At 43.8% G+C, this 18,035-nt stretch overlaps 1 protein-coding gene across 1 annotated transcript in view; it reads left to right on the top strand.

The window, feature by feature from the left end:
- Positions 1 to 18,035, top strand: part of FAM171A1 (family with sequence similarity 171 member A1) — a 129,258-nt gene that overhangs the window by 57,540 nt on the left and 53,683 nt on the right. The window contains 1 exon segment of the mRNA XM_023762529.1: positions 10,926 to 11,153. Within this exon segment, the coding sequence (XP_023618297.1) occupies positions 10,926 to 11,153 (228 nt within the window).

The following is an 18,035-nucleotide window of genomic DNA, read 5'->3' as shown; positions in this document are numbered from 1 at the left end:
CTTGGTGACAGAACTGAAGTCTCAATCTTTGCAGAAGACCAAACTGAGTATTACTTTTAGAATGAAACTCACACAAAATTGCCAGATGCTTTAGTGCAGCTAAAACCTGGGTGCAAGAAAGTCCTGGAAGGTGCACATTGTAGCAGGTTTTTAATAGCCATTATCCTATATAATAAAGAGCTAATATGCAAATGGTCATCATGCCCTCGTGCTGTAGCGGGGGGACCTGAGGCCAGGTGGGGGGGACCTGAGGCCATGCCCCCCACCCAGCGGGGCTTGACGGGGGACCTGAGGCTGCAGGGCTTGACGGGTGGGGCCAGCCGGGTCTGGGTCTCACGCGATTTCGAGGTGCATGCAGGTGGACGGGCACTTGACTCTGGATCTCGCGGCGCGCCCCAGACTCTGACAGGAGGGAGATTATCATATACATTTTACTAATTTTCTTTCATCTCTGACACTTCTATTATAGAGAAAGGGCAAATAGCAATATTAAAATATTTCCTCTAATTAATCCCCTTTTAATGTACATGAATTTTGTGCACTGGGCCACTAGTTATTTTATATTAGTTTCTGGTGCACAGCAGAATGGTTAGACAATCATATACTTTACAAAGTGATCCCCCTGATATTTCCAGTACCTGCTTGGCACCATACATAATTGCTACAATATTACTGACTATATTCCCTATGCTGTATATATATCATATATTCAGGGTGTAGCAAAAGTAGGTTTACAGTTGTGAGTACACAAAACAATTTTTTCTTGTATTATTGTGTTACTTTCCATATGAACAACTGTAAACCTACTTCTGCCCCACCTTGTAATATTTATGTCTTTTTAAGAAAATATGTAATTTGCTTTAAAGACATGATTTACAAATTTTGAAAGAAAATAAAATTGAACAATGTAAGGTACTTACGCACTATGTAATCCTGGAGAAAATAAATGACAAGAATACTCTGGTGTAACAAAGTGCATTCTAACCTTATCAGAATACTACAAAATAAAACAACCCTTTCATATTTCTAAAATAAATAGACAGAGAGCTGCCACTAAACACGCTGGGCATCCTAGGACATGTCTGTAATTGCTCTATTAAGTCATGGAAATTCAGTGAATATACTGATATTGTTAAATATAAGCATAAAGTAAAGAGGCAAAATCTCTTACCACAAAGGTCTGGTAACATTTCAAAAACAACTTCCCATTTGGAAAACGTTTTAAATGAACAAGTAATTTTTTATTGTTTTACTTAAGAGAGGAAAAGCCATGTGACTCCACTGTATTTGGGTTAAATATAGCTAATCACAGGCAGCCATGGGGTTTCCAGCAACTTGAGAGAAGAACTTCTGTTGATCTGGTAGAACGGGCCTTTCTTTCTGCAGGGCCCCTATGGCCACCCAGCAACACTGGCTTCCAAGCTAGGTGGGTTGCTGTGGAAACCAACTGCTAAAACTAAAATCCCAGAACACAGGCCAACTTGAGGGGATATAAAGGGGATGAAAAACGGTCAGAGAGAACCCAACACAGAGAGAACCCAACACTTTCTCTCTCTCTCTCTCTCTCTCTCTCTCTCTCTCTCTCTCACACACACACACACACACACACACACACACACACACGTGGGAGTCACCAACTTCACGTGGCCATCCAAGATGAAGCCAGAGTTTGTAGAAAACTGAGAAGCACTGGCTATTCAAAGCACGTGGAGAAATCCTGTGCCCAGTGAAGAGCACGGGTACTGGCTACCACAGTACCAGTTAGCCCACGGTTACAACAGAGATATTGAGAATGTTGGTTTTGGAGCCTGGATAAGAAGTTATAAAATAAGCGAATTCTGCCAGTTGTAGAAAAATAACTGAAAGTACAAGTTATTTGAAGAGGAAGGGGAAGAAGGAAAGACAAGGCCTGCCTTCCACATGGCCTGTCCGTGTTTGCAGGCAGTTTTGTTCAGTGCCGAAGGGGGTTCTTCCCGGCACCTGTGGAGTGCGTACCATCATTCCTTACTCGTGGCTCTGTCATTACGTTTGCTCTCAACTTGCTACTTAGAGGTGCCTTCTGTCAAGCCAACAATTAGAAATGGCCTTGTTGCTTTTAGTTCTAAATCTGTGGCAGATAGAAAGGAAATGACTAAAAGATAATGCTGGGCTAAAAGATAATGTTTAGTTCTCTACCCACAAAGCAGATGTTCTTTGTACTTAGAATGGACTAGTTTGTGCCCACAGAGCCAAATGCTTTGTGTTTGCCAAGTGCAAAGGCGCTCTAAATCATGGTTCGGGAAGAATTCCTGAGCGCTTATTTCTTCCTTCTTGATTCTCCCACTGGCAGTGACTGAATTCCTCATCATGAAATAATGTGCTGAGTAAGAGTGTGTAACGAGAAGAGACCTGAGCACACACTTGTGGGTCCATCCACTATGAGAAGGCAGAATTGGAACCCATGATGGATACTGTTCGTGATTGTTCTCCAGAAAAACAGGACCAATAGGGTGCATATATGTATATATAGAAAAAGATTTATTATAGGGAATTGCCTCGTGTGATTATAGAAGCTGACAAGTCCCAAGATCTGCAGGGTGAGCCAGCAGTCTGGATCTCGGGAGAGCTGGTGGTATAGTTCCAGTACAAACGCTAGCAGGCTTGAGACCCAGGAAGAGCTGAAACTTCAGTTCGATTCTGAAAGCAAGAAGTAGCCAATATCCCAGTTCAAAGGCTGCCATGCAGGAGGAATTCTCTTACTCAGAGGAACGTCAGCCTTTTTATTCTTCTCATGCCTTCAACTGATTGGATGACACCCACCCCCATTAGGGCCAATCTCTTTTACTCAGTCTTCCTTTTTAAATGTGAATCTCATCCAAAAACACCCACACAAAAAGCCCAGAGTAATGTTTGGACAAATATCTGGACACCTCATGGCCCAGTGATGTTGACACATGAAGTTAACCATCACAGATATTGAAAAGGAAAGCCAGGGGGTGGGAGGAGAATCAGGTGGGTGCAATTTTAAGGAAATGGTCCTTAGCCATATAGTGCCTTGCCAAGACAGCACAGAACCTGAGGAGTGCAACACTACTACCCCTCAGTATGTGTGTTAAAGCTTGTAGATAGCTCATAGAACTCTGGGAGGATGAGGCTCACAGAAAGAGAGATGCCTAGGCCATATGGCGAGGCTGAGCCAGGGATACTCTACCACCCTCCTGCACTGAGACAGGGCAGCTTGCACTGCTGTCCCCAACCAGATGCCTCCTCTGTGACCCCTTTGGTCAGAAAAAGCAATTGCTTCTTTTTTTTTTTTTAATTTATTGATTTCAGACAGGAAGAGAGAGGGAGAGACAGATAGAAACATCAATGATGAGAGAGAATCATTGATTGGCTGCCTCCTGCATGCCCCCTACTGGGGATCGAGCCCGCAACCTGGGCATGTGCCCTTGGCCTGAATGGAACCTGGGACCCTTTAGTCCTTAGGCCGACGCTCTATCCACTGAGCCAAACCGACTAGGGCAGCAATTGCTTCTTTATGTTGATGTCTTTCAAATCAGAATCCAGCATGAAGGCATCAGATTAGCAGAACCAAAGTCCATTCCTGCTTCCTAGCTACCAGAGAGGCTGGGAAGATAAGTTTCTAGCTTCTGCCTTAGGCCAAATGTTTTATGTGGGAACATCCTCAATTGGAAGAAGGTGGTCAGAAGATGCTGGATTGTCCACCAAGATTCATCTTCCCATGCTACCCATCCTTCCAGCCACAGCTTCCCCCAGTGAACTCAGGAAGCCATAATTAGGGCCCATAACCACACAGTATGAACCCGTATAGCCAGTGGCCATTCCACTTTGGCAGAATGGCTCATGGGTACCCCTGTTTACATCTTTTAATATCACCCCTAACCTCTACCTCTAGGATACTTTCAGATATTTTTACTTTCTTTCTTTGTATTTGTTTTTGTTAATAAACTCCAGGCCTCGTTAGTCTCTTCTTAGCTATGTTTTTAAGCTTTATCTTACCCAGTTTCATACTTTTTGTTCTCTGGCACATGGGTTGGGCCTAACTATCCCTACCGACCTCCTCCCCACCCCTACCCCCCCAAAAAAAAAAACAAAAAAAAACCCCAACAACTGTAAACTCCTTAAAACAGAAGCCATATTTTTTCTTCTTTTTTTAATCTCCCACAGTACTTCCTGTCATACTAAGCATACAGTAGCTGATCAGTAAAGATTTTCATATTAATTCTAATTAATTAGTTATCTGAATAGATTATTGCTTTTCAAATAAATTTTGATAGTATCAATTTAAGACAATAATGAATAAGAAGGAAATGGAACACCACCAACAACAAAACCCCCAGGGATATTTAGGTCACATACCAGATGATATCCAGAAATGCCTGTTAGTTTCAGTGAATCATTCTATACATACATTGAGTGCCTTCTGTGTGCTTGGGATTCATAAATAAAGAATAAAAAAGAGACAAAAGAGCTCTCTCAAAGCTTACATCCTGGTAGTCAGACAGTTAATAAAGACATAAATTAGTCATGCCAGAATTGATGTGTCATGCAAAAAAGAAAAAGTAGAGCAGGATAATATCGGCAGTGCAGGGTGGGGCTGGATCGACATTTTAGATGGGATGGTCAGAATTGTAAAAATTTGTTTTTAGATAATCAGAGAAAGTCGAATGCTTGCTGAGTATGAGATGATATAAAGAAGTTGTTGTATGTATTGGGTATGATAATGTCATTTTGGGTATGTTTTTTTTAAAGTCTTTATCTGTTATAAACTGAAATATTTATGGGGAAATAATGTGGCTGAATATAATATCTAGGATTTGCTTCAAAATGTTCCAGGAAAAAAAAGGGAGGAAGTAGGAGGGTCGGAGTGAGGAAAATCGAGTAGGGAGAATAGCTTAAGCAAAAAGGGTAGAAAATTGGTATGTGAAATTTGTTTATCAGTCCAGAGGGTTTCCTTACACTGTTCACTCTACTTTTAGCTGGGTTCTAAAATTTCCATAGTAAAATTAGTTAGTGGTCAGTGTAGGTAGGCCTCATTCAGGGGGTGACATTTAAGCAACAACTGAAAGAAGTGAGGGAGCGAGCTGCATGGATAGGTGGCCTGTGCCAAACAAGGAAACAGTCATTTCAATTCCTGTAAAAGGGAGGAATAAGAAATGAGGACAGAGAGCTATTTGGTTGGGGGTTGAGATCGTATAGAGCCTGCTAAGTCACTGCAAGGACTTCAAGTGAAGGTCAAATCCTTGAGGGCTCAGCGGCATGCTCAGATCCTTGGGCGCTCTTTGAACTGTTCTGATACTCTGGTTTTCCTTTCTCAGATTCTGAGCTGAGACTTTGTAATACATGATCTGAGTGTCCAATGGGACTTCCTGCGGTGAGAGAAATCTGTCTGTGCTGTCCAGTGTGGAGCCACCGCCACATGCGGCTGCTGAGCACTGGGAAAGTGCGCCTGTGGCCGAGGAGCTCCACTTCTGATGTCATTTATTTTAATTAATGTAAACTTAAACTTATGTGGCCAGTGTTTTCCGTATTGGACAGTGCAGTATTAGGAGACGGTTATTTTCACTCTGGCATTCATTAATTTGACACACTTTTATTGATACCTGCTGGCTCTAGGTACCAGGCTAGGCCTTACGGCCATAAAAATTAATTTTAAAACATGAGAACCTCTATTCCTGAGGGACCCACAGAGCACACCAGATACTCTGCAGCGGTGGCCAGTGTGTGGTGTGGGCCACCCGTCTTCAGGCAGGAGCGCCACCAGGCCATTCTCACCTCAGCGTTTGCATCTCTGCCTCTGCCTCTTTGTCAGGCTGGGTCCTGTGTGTCCTTCAGGCCTGAGCTTCAGTGACACCTCCTCACAAGGCCTTCCCTGACCGCCCCTCCATTATGCTCTCCTGTGGTGCCCAATGTTCCTGTGAGGCACTTCTCCCATTTTTAAATTGCACTTGGTATCCGTTTAATACCTAAAGCTGAAAGCTCCTCAGGGTCAGGGTCTGATCACACTGTCGGCCCACATAGTCAGCCTACAAAGAATGCTGACAGAAATGCAAATAGGGGAGGGACAGTGTCAGCGTAGACTGTGTGGGGAGGGAGAGGAAGGGCCTCTCACCCAGTTTGGGGAGGGTTTGGTGAGTCCAGAGCAGTTTCCCAAATAAAACCTAACTAGGACTTTTAAAGGATGAATAGGAATCAGCAACGTGAAGGTAAAGTTGTTGAAAGGCATTTCCTACAGAGATGAGAAGTGGAAGGGAGGGAAGGGGAAAGTGTGGGACAGTGTCTGGGGGCCTGTGGGCAGTATGAGGGATCAGGTGGGGCCTGATTGTGGATGACCTGGGGTACCTTGAAATGTATCCCTCTTCCCCCCATAAAAGTATCCCATAGGGCAGGGGTTGGCAGATTTTTTTTTAAGGGCCAAAAATAAATAGTTCAGGCTTTGCAGGCCATGTGGTCTCTGTCAAAACTTCTGACTACCACCATTGCAATGCAAAAACAGGCTTAGGCAGTGTGTAAATAACTAGGTGTGCGTGTGTTTCAATAAAACTTTATTTATAGACACTAAAATTTGAATTCCAGATAATTCTCATGAACTATTATTCTTTTGCTTTTTTAAAAAGTCATCTACACCCTGGCCGGCTTGACTCAGTAGATAGAGCATCAGCCTGCGGATTGAAGGGTCCCAGGTTCAATTCCGGCCAAGGGCACATGCCTGGGTTGCAGGCTTGATCCCCAGTGGGGGGCGTGCAGGAGGCAGCCAATCAATGATTCTCTCTCATCATTGATGTTTCTATCTCTCTCTCCTTCTCCCTTCCTCTCTGAAATCAATAAAGAAATAATTTTTTTAAAAAGTCATCTACATGTATATAAAAGGCTGATATGCAAATTGTCCCCTTGGGAGTTCGACCGGGAGACCAGGAGTTCGATCGCTCACTATGACGTGTGCTGACCATGAGGGGGTGGTGCGGAACATGGCGGGCGACCAGCAGCAGCGGCAGGGCACTGAGGGAGCAAGGGAGGAGGATGCAGGGAGGCCGAGAGGCAGGGAACCTGATCGGCCCTAATTGCTGGCCAGGCTTAGGGATCCTATCCGTGCAAGAATTTCGTGCACCAGGCCTCTAGTTTAAATATAAAAACCATTTTTACCTCACGGACCTTACAAAAATAGGCAGCTAGCCACATCTGGCCCTCGGTCACATCTTGTTGGGCACCAATGATTTGAAGCAGGACAGGAAGTGGTCAAATCTGTATTTCCTATAGCTCCCTCTGGCTTCAGTGGGATTTTAAGGGTCAGGTCTAAGGGCAGTGGCAGTTTTTGTAAAGAGGCTGAGTGGCAGTCTGGATGACTGATGGCAAGGGCCTGAAATAAGGCATTGTTAACATGGACAGGAAAGAGAGGCCTGCTCTGAGACATATATTTTGGAATTAAAATCAGCAGAACTTGGTGATAGATGTACAGTATAAGGAGTAAAAGAATGATGTTCCAGCTTAAATTTAGTAATCAGGTGCCCCAGCTCACTCGCCAGCAGAGGAACATAGGACATCTTAATGCATATTTAGGCCTGGGGACTTTTATAGGATTTCCCTTTTATTTGCAAAATGAGAATAATGTTAATAAATAGTGACTCACCCGCCTAGCCATAAGGTTACTCCCATGGTATGAATAATTTTATTTGTTGTTGAACAGATAATCTAATTCTAAGTGCTACTCTAAAAAAAATGATATGCCAATGGGAAATTTCTAAAACTTCTGCTCATTATTGCTGTGAACCTAAAAGTCTAAAAAATAAAATCTATTTTTGAAAAATGAACTAGATCCAGCACAGTTGATCTGGAGGACTGTTCATGATATGCTACCATATGAATAAAGCAAATGGCAAAACAACAAAAAGATATCTCAGTGTCTGTAATAATTCCTAGTTATATTGACATTTTTTCCAAGTCATGTCACAACAAAAGAAGTAGCTAAATAATCTCTTTTTGTTGGTGGAAGTGAAAACAACCCTAGGTGTTAGACCAATGGGATCAGTCTAGATCTTGGTTCAGCAACCTCAGTTCTTGAATTCTGACCAAGAAAGAATTCAGAGCCAAGCCCAAACTATAAGCAAAAGTTTATTTTAAAAGTCACAGAGGTAGAAGTGAGCTGTGGAAGAATTGGGTTCAGGAAACAAGTTACAGAAGCAAAAGAAGGGCTCTTGGAGCTTAGGAGAAAGAGAGGAAGGTAAAGGTAGCGCCCTGGGGGTGGGGTGGGGGGCCAGAGAAAGGGAAAAGGCAGGAGTGTGCTGGGAGAGAGAGAGCATGATGGGTCTTCCATCCTAAGGGTTTTTAGGGGTAGAGATTTTAGGGGAGGTCCCAGGGGAGGATCTCAATAGAATATTCATTAGCTTTCCAGGTGTGTCCTTTCATGGTCATGGTCTCCACTGATTGGTCGATGCCAGGGTGTGTGTGGGGGGTGAGGAGGGGTCATTAATCAATGCAGCTAGTCCTGCTGTCAGCCATGGTGTCACTTGTCTGGTTTTGTTGTTTTTCTGGGCTTGGAGCTGAAACACAACTGAGGCCAAATGTTATCTAAGGGTTAATGCTTAAGGGAGTAGTTGTGCATGGGCGTCACATCAGGCCACTCTTGAACCCCTTTTTCCTCCTCTAAGGGGGTCTACCACATGACTAGCAACATGCCAGGGAAGGAAAGGTCAGGGGAGGGTCTGAACCACATGACTACCAATATGAAAGGTCAGGGGGTCTTAACCGCATGCCCAGTGATATTCTAGGGAAGGAAAGGTTGCCCTGGGGGCGAGGTCCTTGTTTTCCCAGTTTTGTCTGTTTCTAGGCCCCTGGGGCTTTCCGCCCCGGTGGCCTTCTGTACCTGGCCTATCGTCCTTGCTTTGCTCATGTTTGTCTGCCTACCACATTTCAAAGTATACAGTTGCAGAACATAAACTAGGCTTCCTGTATTAGAAAAAATTCAAGTGGTAGACTAGAGGACATTTATTTCAGTAGAACTTTTCTTTCTGTGTTTATTCAGAGTCCTTTAGCTTTTTCCACATCTCAGCTGCTTTTGCCATTCCCAGCAAACAGTGAAGAGAGGGCAGAAATCTTGTAACCCCAATTGTTAGCAAATGTTGCATTACCATAAAATACATAAATCATCAGTGCAGCCCTACAATAAGCCACCCTCCCACTCACCCTGTTGTAGAGGACTTTGGCTATGTGAATATTAATGAAAGCTGAGTTAATATATGTTATAACTTAACATGCCACTTGGAGACAAGGAAGACTGAGTTAAAGAAGAAATCATGTGTAGGATACATCTTGAAAATCTACATTAAGGTAACGGTGATAAGATTGGAGGGAATTAACTTTCATGATGTTGGTTTTATCACTCTCTTAGCATTAGTTTTCTCCTTCTATAGTATGAAGTAGCCGAGTTCAGCTTCTGGTAGCGCTTAATGTTTTTTCCTATACAAAGGTTTTGAGACATTTACTTGGTACAGATATAGTCCCTAGGTCTAGAGTTCTTTGACTGTTTTTATGGTCATCTAGTCCAGAAATATATTAAGTCGGTATGTGAAAAAAATGGGTGAGAAAATGATTAATTGAAATTTTCAGTATGAAAAGGTTGCTTCAATATCATAAGATAGTTGGCAAGTTACCAAGGTAAAGGTCCTCAAAGCAAAATAAATTCCTCTCGATGTGGTTGCCCCGGTTGTGGAAGAGCTCTAGATATAAGCACCTAAGAAAAAGAAGTTTACTGGAGCAGGATCACTTCTGGTTGTTCCGGAATGTAGTCCTTTAATTAAAGAACATTGTGATGCTGGGGTCTGGTCCACCGTCATCTCTTCCTGGGTTATTACAGAGGCCTGTTAACTGAAGCTCAGTCCTCAGTCTTGTCTCTTCCCTAGTCTGTCCTTCACCCAGAGCCAGATGTTTCTGTAACGTAAGTTTGATCTCCACTTCCGTGTCTAAAACCTTTCTAACTTCCCATTGCCCTTGAGATAAAGAATGATCTTTTTAAATCGCTTCTGAAGTCTTGAGTGATCTGGCCCCTACTTGCCTCTCTAATCTTGTCTCTCATTGAATCATAGACCCCTCAAATTCTTCATCCAGCTTTCAGACCCTCTGTTTCTCAGGAAGCAGTGCTTTTTCTTGCCTCTGAGCCTTTGCATATGCTATTCCGTCAGTGGCCCCTTCCTGCCTGCACCAAATGTTCCCCCAAGTATAGCACTTGCCTGTGTACTCACTTTTCTTCACCACTGTAGTTTGCACAATTACTCACAATTTTAGGCATAGAGTAGCAGCTCAGTAAACATCTCTTGCATGAAACAATAAAAATAATCCATTCTGTTTTAATATGTTAACATTAATTTGGATCTGTCCATTTCCCACATTTATTATTTTTTTCTTGTGAGTATTACTGATTTAACTTCATTTATCTTTTCAAACATGTACTTCTTTTTTTTTCTTCTAACCTTCTCTCCTCCCACTCGTGGATTCTCCCTCTTAGTGATATTTTAGACTATGTTTGGGTCTAGTCTTCATGATTACCAGCACAGTGATCCTGGGTTGCTCATATCCTTCAGTAGCAGGCTGTGTTTGCAGGCAATGCTGGGAGGATAAAAGAGTACTGTGTTTGCTGCACAGTGTCTTAAAGGGATCGAATTTTTGTCTCAATTATTTGTTGGCGTGAGTAGGAAGGAGCGAAGAAAAATCAGTTGGTGAGGGTCATTGGTTTTGAACAAAATAGGAAATCATGTAAAATAAAAAGGGATCTCTAAGAAGGAAATTTTCATGGTTAAAATTATTTGTATTTTGGAGGAAGATGTTGATTTTCTTATCATAGCACTTTCCACCTCCCATCACACTGACAGCAGAATCGCTGTGGAAGCGGCCTAATAAACAGCTCTTGCTCTGCGTTCCTTTTTCTCTTCCAGAGGTCACACTGAAGGTCCACGTCAGTGACGCCAGCACCCACCAGCCTGTCCCGGAGGCGCTCATCGAGATTTTCACCAACCAGGTCTCCATCGCCTCTGGCACCTCGGGGACAGATGGCGTGGCCTTCATCAAGTTCCAGTATAAGCTGGGCAGTCAGTTGATCGTCACCGCCACGAAGCACGCCTATGTGCCGAACTCTGCCCCATGGAAGCCAATCCGGTTACCCGGTAAGGTGCTCTCAACCTGCCTCTGAAACAGAGTTTGTAGTCAGGCCAGTGAGAGAGTCACACACAGAAACGATTTTGAAAGTGGAGGTCAGACAAAAGGGAAAATATTGGCTTAGTCTCTGCTTTACCTTGTGGCCCCCTTATGTGAAGAAAGGGGGGATCTGGTATAAAGGCGGTTGAAGCCCCATCTTTTTATACTCACCGTGGAGTCAGAGCCTTAGAGTGTCTGCTCACTTCTGCAGCTCCCCCTTCTGAGCCTCACTGATTATCACCAGCCGGATGCATGGGGCAGTGCTTTAATGGAGCGTCATTGCTCTGCTTCCTGGGCCTCAGAGCAAAGCAGGCCAAAGATGAGGGGAGTCCTGGCGAGACAGTCTTTCTCTTCCCCTTCCTACCTGCTAAGGGAAAACACCTCTGTGTGTTTCCTCTCCTCAGTACTCTACTTCATCTCGGGCACGTCTGATCCCCAAACATGTGGATTTCTTGCGTACATCGAGCAATTCTCAGATTCTCAGATACCAGCTGGGTGTCCTACAATTGAACTCAATTCTGACACTACCTACCCACAGGTTAAGGCCTTCGTCCCATGAGACTGCCCCCGCCAGTTCAGATGCCAATTGAAAGTCCAGGTTGTCACCTGTGCTTCTGTAGCTGTACCTGACCTGACTGGCTGTAGGTCAGAGGTTCCCATAACCTCTGGTTTACTAGAGTAGCTCACAGAACTCAGAGAAACAGTCCACTTACTTGATTACTGGTTTATTATAAAGGCTATCAAAGAAACAATGAGCTGGAAGAGATGTGGAAGGAGCACAGAACTTTCATGCTCTCCAGGTGCAACCCTCCCAACACCTCCATGTGTTCACCAACTCGGAGGCTCTCCAAACCTCTCCTTTTGGGTTTTTATGGAGGCTTCAGCACATAGACATGGTGGATTAAATCTTTGGCTATGGGTGACTGATTCAACCTCCAGCCCCCTCCCTTCCCTGGAGGTCTGGGGGTGGGGCTGAAAGTTCCAACCTTCTCATATGTGCTTGGTTCCCCTGGCAACCAGCTTGCATCCTTAGGTTATCTAAGGGGCTTTCCAAAAATCAGTATATTAACATAAACTTCAGCATGGTTGAAAGGGACTTATTATGAATAACAAAAGACATCTTTATAGCTCTCATCACTTAGGAAATCCCAAGGTTTTTAAAAGCTCTGTACTCAGAATGGAGACCAAGACCAAATACATATTTCTTATTTTAAAGTACAATATCACTTTACCATTCGCCACCTCAAAGTAGTCAGTCCACCACAAGGGGCAAGAATGGTACCTGACACAGGTTTAGCTTGGGATAGGGTAGGTGGGGAGCAGCAGTTAGGCCTCTTCTGTCCCTTCCCCTAAGGCTCCATCTAGTGCGTGGACCACATCATACATTCACACCATTAGGTCAGCAACAGGGATGGGCTGACGGCTGGCAGAGATACTGCCAGGGTAGTGGGGGAGAGTGGGTTTTGGACACCAACTGACCTGGGTTCTTGCTCCCAGTCTGTGCTTGAGCCCCTCTAGTTTTGATGTCAATCTCTATAAAAACGGAGCTAATACCACCTCATAGAGTTGTTCTGATTAAAAAGTAGTGAACATATGTAAACTAGATTGCAATGCCTAAAACACCATAGGTGCTCCATGGATGTGTAGCGCCCAGCACAGTGCCTGGCAAAACACCTGTGTTAGAGCTCATCTCTGTGCCACAGAACCCTGGGCACACTCCATCAAGGTCCCTGCTGCCTCTGGGGACAGGCTGCAGCTAAGTGTGGCTGTTTCTGGTCCTTAAAATTCTGGTGTCTGCCCTTACTCACAAAGTTCTCTGTAGTTCATTTTACATTTATTAAGTATCTGCTATGGGCCAGGCACTGCCCTGGGCACTGAGAAGACAGATAGAAACACAGAACCTGCTCCTACGAAGTTTATAATTTAGTTGTGAAGTCAGCCACAGGTGGCATTTCCACCTAAGGAGATAAATGTGGATAGATTTGTGTGTATATATATATATATACGTAGGGGTTCTGGGGAGGACTGTTAACCAGTGTAGGTGAGCGAATTAAACCTCCCGGTGTGATCAAGAGGGGAGCTGAGTCTTAAAGACGAGTAGATAATTAGCACCAGGAGATGCTTGTAAAAACACAGATGCCAGGATTCAACCATTCAATTGGGGAGGTTATTCAGGAATTTACATTTTAACAAACAACCTCTCCCCTATTTATGGATAAAAGTTTTCACTAAAGTTTGAGACCACTGTTTTGTGAGCTATAGAAAGTGAGATAGATACAGCTGAGGATATCATTTAGGGAAATTTTAGAAAAAAGGGGGGAAAATCTGAGAAACATTTAGCAGTCAAAATCCAGAAAGCCTTGAGGAATGGATGGGAGAGAGGTAAGCAGAAGGATGAATTAGCATAAGTGTAAGTTGTATCTTGGGTTTCTGGCCGGGGAGAGAGCGGATAGATGGGTAATGGGGTTGGGAGACTTGCCACACTGTGGTTCCCCGAAGTGAATTGATGTAGTAGGTAAAAAGAAGCCCCCCTCCTCCTTTCTGTGTGCATCCCTATCCCCAAGCTTGGGACTCGGGCAAGACAGATGGAGGTGGGTAGGGATGGGAGAAGGGAGGAAAGGGTGAGTGTTGGGGTCATAGTTGATGTTGAACTTAGGGCAGGTTGGATTTTAGCTGCCTCTGGAATGCTAAATGTGTTCGGCCTATAGTTTGAAATGAGTTTGGAGCTCAAGGGATTTGGAGATAGAGGTATAGTTTGGGGTCATTATCAGTCTTGTGTTAAGAACCAACAGCAGGAGCTCACCTGAAGAATGGAGAGGAATGGGCCTGGACAGAACCCTGAAAAGGCCAACCAAGTATGAAGCATGAACTTGTTAGTTTATATCTAAAGAAATGTTTGACCGCCCCCACTTTGCACAGTAGAAACTGCTCAGAGAAGTTTAAACAGTGTCCAGACACCACACTCCACCTTCGCTGGGAGAGCAGCAGCACAAAGCACAGTGGATTCTCGTTATTCACATTGGTCAGGTCTGCCAAGTCACCGAGAACACTGTTCCTAGGGGAAATGCAGGGTTAGGCTCCTGCAGGCCTCTGATCACAGCATTTTCATCAACTGATTGCTCTGTCACCTTGTTTTATGTATGTTTCTATTTAAAGACACTGCATTTAACATATATTATCGGTTCACTAACAGTGAATTCACAGCCAACAGCACTGAAACTCATACCTGAACAGAGCTTGTCTAACATGTATTTTCTTCATAAGGCCCATCACGGTCTTCCTGCCCTTAGGGACCCTAGATAGCACTTCAACACTATACCGGGGGCTATTTTAAACAGTGAAATCACCAACAAAAAGCACAAGATTGCAAAAAACTTGGCCCTGAATAGATCACAAGAAAGGACACTTTCAGCATGAGTGCTAAAGCAAGAAGGCATTGTCGCCGTGTTTGACCTGGGCTGGGAACGTGCACATCAGGAGACCCAAATCTTTCACCAGTCTGTACATGCACATGTATTGACTTGGGAATTGCACATTTAAGTGCGTTGGCACATTCACAAATATGGGATACACAAATAATGAGGATCAATTGTAATTACATATATTCATTTTGACTTTATTAACATGATCATTTGAGAAAAAGCAGCCATTCCTCTAATGTCCGTTGTTTTAAATGAGTCAAATAAGGCGAACACTGTAATTTAATTGAAATAATTTTGGACTAGGCATGAAGATACCCAGGTTCTCGCTTGCTCCCCTCCCCAGCTGGCCCCCACACATGTGAGCCCGTCATGGCTTTCTGAGCCCATGTTTCTCATTTCTAACCTAAATTAGTAAGACTGAATAATTTTCACCAAGTCTTTGGTTATTTTTCTCTGGTTGCCTTGTCAACATAGAGATTCTCTAAACTAGACTCTAACAGAAAACATGGCTAAAATTTAGACTGGTCTATTGTGAGAAACAGAGGAAAATGTTATTGTCATGCATAATTTTGAAGGCCAACACTAACACTTTTGGTATTCCAGATAATTGGGCAAGGAACAGAGAAAAGTTGGGAGCCTCTTCTAAAATACAGGGGTGGGCAAAAATTGGTTAAATTACCAGCTATCATTTAAAAGATAAATCATAAGTAAGGATACTAAGTACTAACAATAATAAGAAGAAAAAATACAAATAAATAGTGCAATAATTAATGAATAAATAATAATACAAGAATAAATTCTATGCTGTATACTCACAACTGTAAACCTACTTGTGCCCTCCTCGTATGTTGAAAATTTGAAACAAAAAATGCTTTCTTTACTACCTGTGCACACGTGGTTTAGTTTGAATACGCATACTTACGAGAGTTTGGAATGGATTTCTTTCTTCATCCTTGACTAGTTCCTGGGAGATGTTTTTCTCTCTTCTCTTTCAAGGAAGTGGGTATAGACTGGGGAGGTCCCCAGCTTGGCAAACAGTAAAACAAATGTAGCTATATAAAATGTAAGTCATCAACTAAGGACTATCATTCCACATCTTAACTGTTTTCATTTCCGTAGTGATTGCCCAGTGGACCTTTTACAGTGGTCCAGGGTTATTACCGCGGCCTCTGACTAGTTCAGTCTGCCTCTTCACACCACCCTCTGTTTTACTGAGCAGTGTGTGTGTGTGTGTGTGTGTGTGTGTGTGTGTGTGTGTGTGTAGTGTTATGTAGTGTTATACATCTACCTAAAGTCCTTTGGTGTCTTCCGGATACAGTTCAAACCAAACACAACACAGACCCTCCTCCCATAACCACTTCTCCCATGCATATGTCATGGTCTAGTCATCTTGAGCAATTTGTTATTCTCTGCAGGAATCTGACGTTTTTACCCTCTCTGTGTTTGTCTAACATTGTTCTCTGGGCAAGTTTGTCTCTGTCCTTTAATGCCCAGTGTGGCTATTTTCTGCTGCAGGAAGTCCTCCTGCCTTTCCCAGGTACAGGTAGATGTTCCTTTCTCTCTACTTATCAAAAAACACACATCTACTTAGTGTGACAAGAACCTCCAGACATAAGTCAGCATCTCCTCTGTGGTGGGTAAAATGCTGTCTACCAGCAGATCTGAGTGCCTCCCTGCCACCTCCCTCCCATGGGGCACTCCGTCCTTCCAGGTGCCTTGTCCCTTCCCTCCTGCTCCAGGAAGCCCCTGTTGGTGCCTCTGCCGCCACACAGCAAACTTGGGACAAGAACTCATTTTTTTCTCCTATGTGAAATAAGGTTTGAGAAACAGTTTGCTAGAGCAGATGCCTCTTGTAGGAAGTACGACATGTTTAGGTTGGAAGCATTTTTAAAACATACTGTGCCGGTCACACACATCGGAGAGACTGGTTACAGGTGGTTTCAGAGCTCAGCATCCCCCTCAGGTTGGCACAGAGCTCTCAGGCTCTCTGATGGAGCAGACAGTGTCCGGGTGGCTGCACTTAGAGAAAGCAGGGGTGCAACCCCTGCTCCAGCTGTGAGCTGAGTGGTGTCTTACAGGCAAAACAGTCTAGCCCTTTCTCTCTGGCCATTAGGTACCCTGTCCCACAGGCGAAGGGTCATTGTTAAAGAAGGTGAAGTTTACCTTTGAAGTGGTGTTGTGAGATTTATCCCACTTAGGGTTCCTCCCATTAGCCCTGGCTCACAGGCATCACCTGATCCACCCTCCCCAAACCTGGTGTGGAGTTTTCTCCCAATTTTGAACCCCAGAGATGGTTTCTTTTTTTTTTCTTTATTTCTTTTTTATTTTTGACACTATTACAGATATACCCATTTCCCCCTTTGCCCACCTCCACCCGGCCTCTGCCCCCCTGCCTCCACCACACTGTTGTCTGTGTCTGTGAGCTATGCATACTAGTATATGTTCTTTGGCTAAACTCTTCGCCTTCTTTTATCCAGGATTCTTTTATTTTTAATTCTTTTTTTATTTTGTATTTGGAATATCATTAAATATAACATAAAACTCACCATTTTGAAGTGTGCAATTCACAAGATGATACAACCATCAGCACTATCTAATCCCAGAATATTTTCTTCATCCTCAAAAATACCCCATCCCCATTAGCATCGGCTTTCTACTTCTTACTCCCTCCAGCCTGGCAACCACTAATCTCTCTGTCACTATGGACATTGCAGATAACTGGAATCCTATAATATGTTGCCTTTTGTGTCTGGCTTCATTCACTTAGCATGTTTTCAAGGTCCATTCATGTTGTAGCCTGAATCAGTACTTCCTTTATTTCTTTTTATGGGTGAATAATATTCTATTGTGTATATAGACCACATTTTGTTTTTCTTTTCATTGGTTGATGGATATTGGGTTGTTTCCACTTTTCTGGCTATTATGACTAATGCTGCTATGGGCATTTACATACAGGTTTTTGTGGGAACATATATTCTCCGTTCTCTTGAGTGTGTGTGTCTATATATGTGTGTGTGTGTGTGTGTGTGTGTGTGTGTGTGTGTGTATACACACTCTAGAGGCCCAGTGCACAAAATCCGTGCACAGGTAGGGTCCCTAGGCTTGGCTAGCAATCAGGGCCGATCGGGGCCTTCTGGCTGCTGGCCGGGCCCTTCCTTCTGGCTGCTGGCTGGGGCCTCCCTTCCCCTGCTGCCAGCTGCCAGCTGAGGCCTTCCTTCGTTCCCATTGCCACCCCCTGTTGGTCAGCGCACATCATAGCAAGCGATCGAACTCCCGGTCTCCCGGTTAAACTCCCAAGGGGACACTTTGCAAATTAACCTTTTATATATATAGCCTAGAGGCCCCGTGCACAAAACTTTGTGCACTGGGGGAGGGATCCCCCAGCCCGGCCTGTGCCCTCTCACAGTCTGGGACCCCTCAGGAGATAAC

Source organism: Myotis lucifugus, unplaced genomic scaffold (assembly GCF_000147115.1).
Source record: "Myotis lucifugus unplaced genomic scaffold, Myoluc2.0 scaffold_249, whole genome shotgun sequence".
Classification (NCBI taxonomy): Eukaryota; Metazoa; Chordata; class Mammalia; order Chiroptera; family Vespertilionidae; genus Myotis; species Myotis lucifugus.
This window is presented reverse-complemented; position numbering and strand designations above follow the sequence as displayed.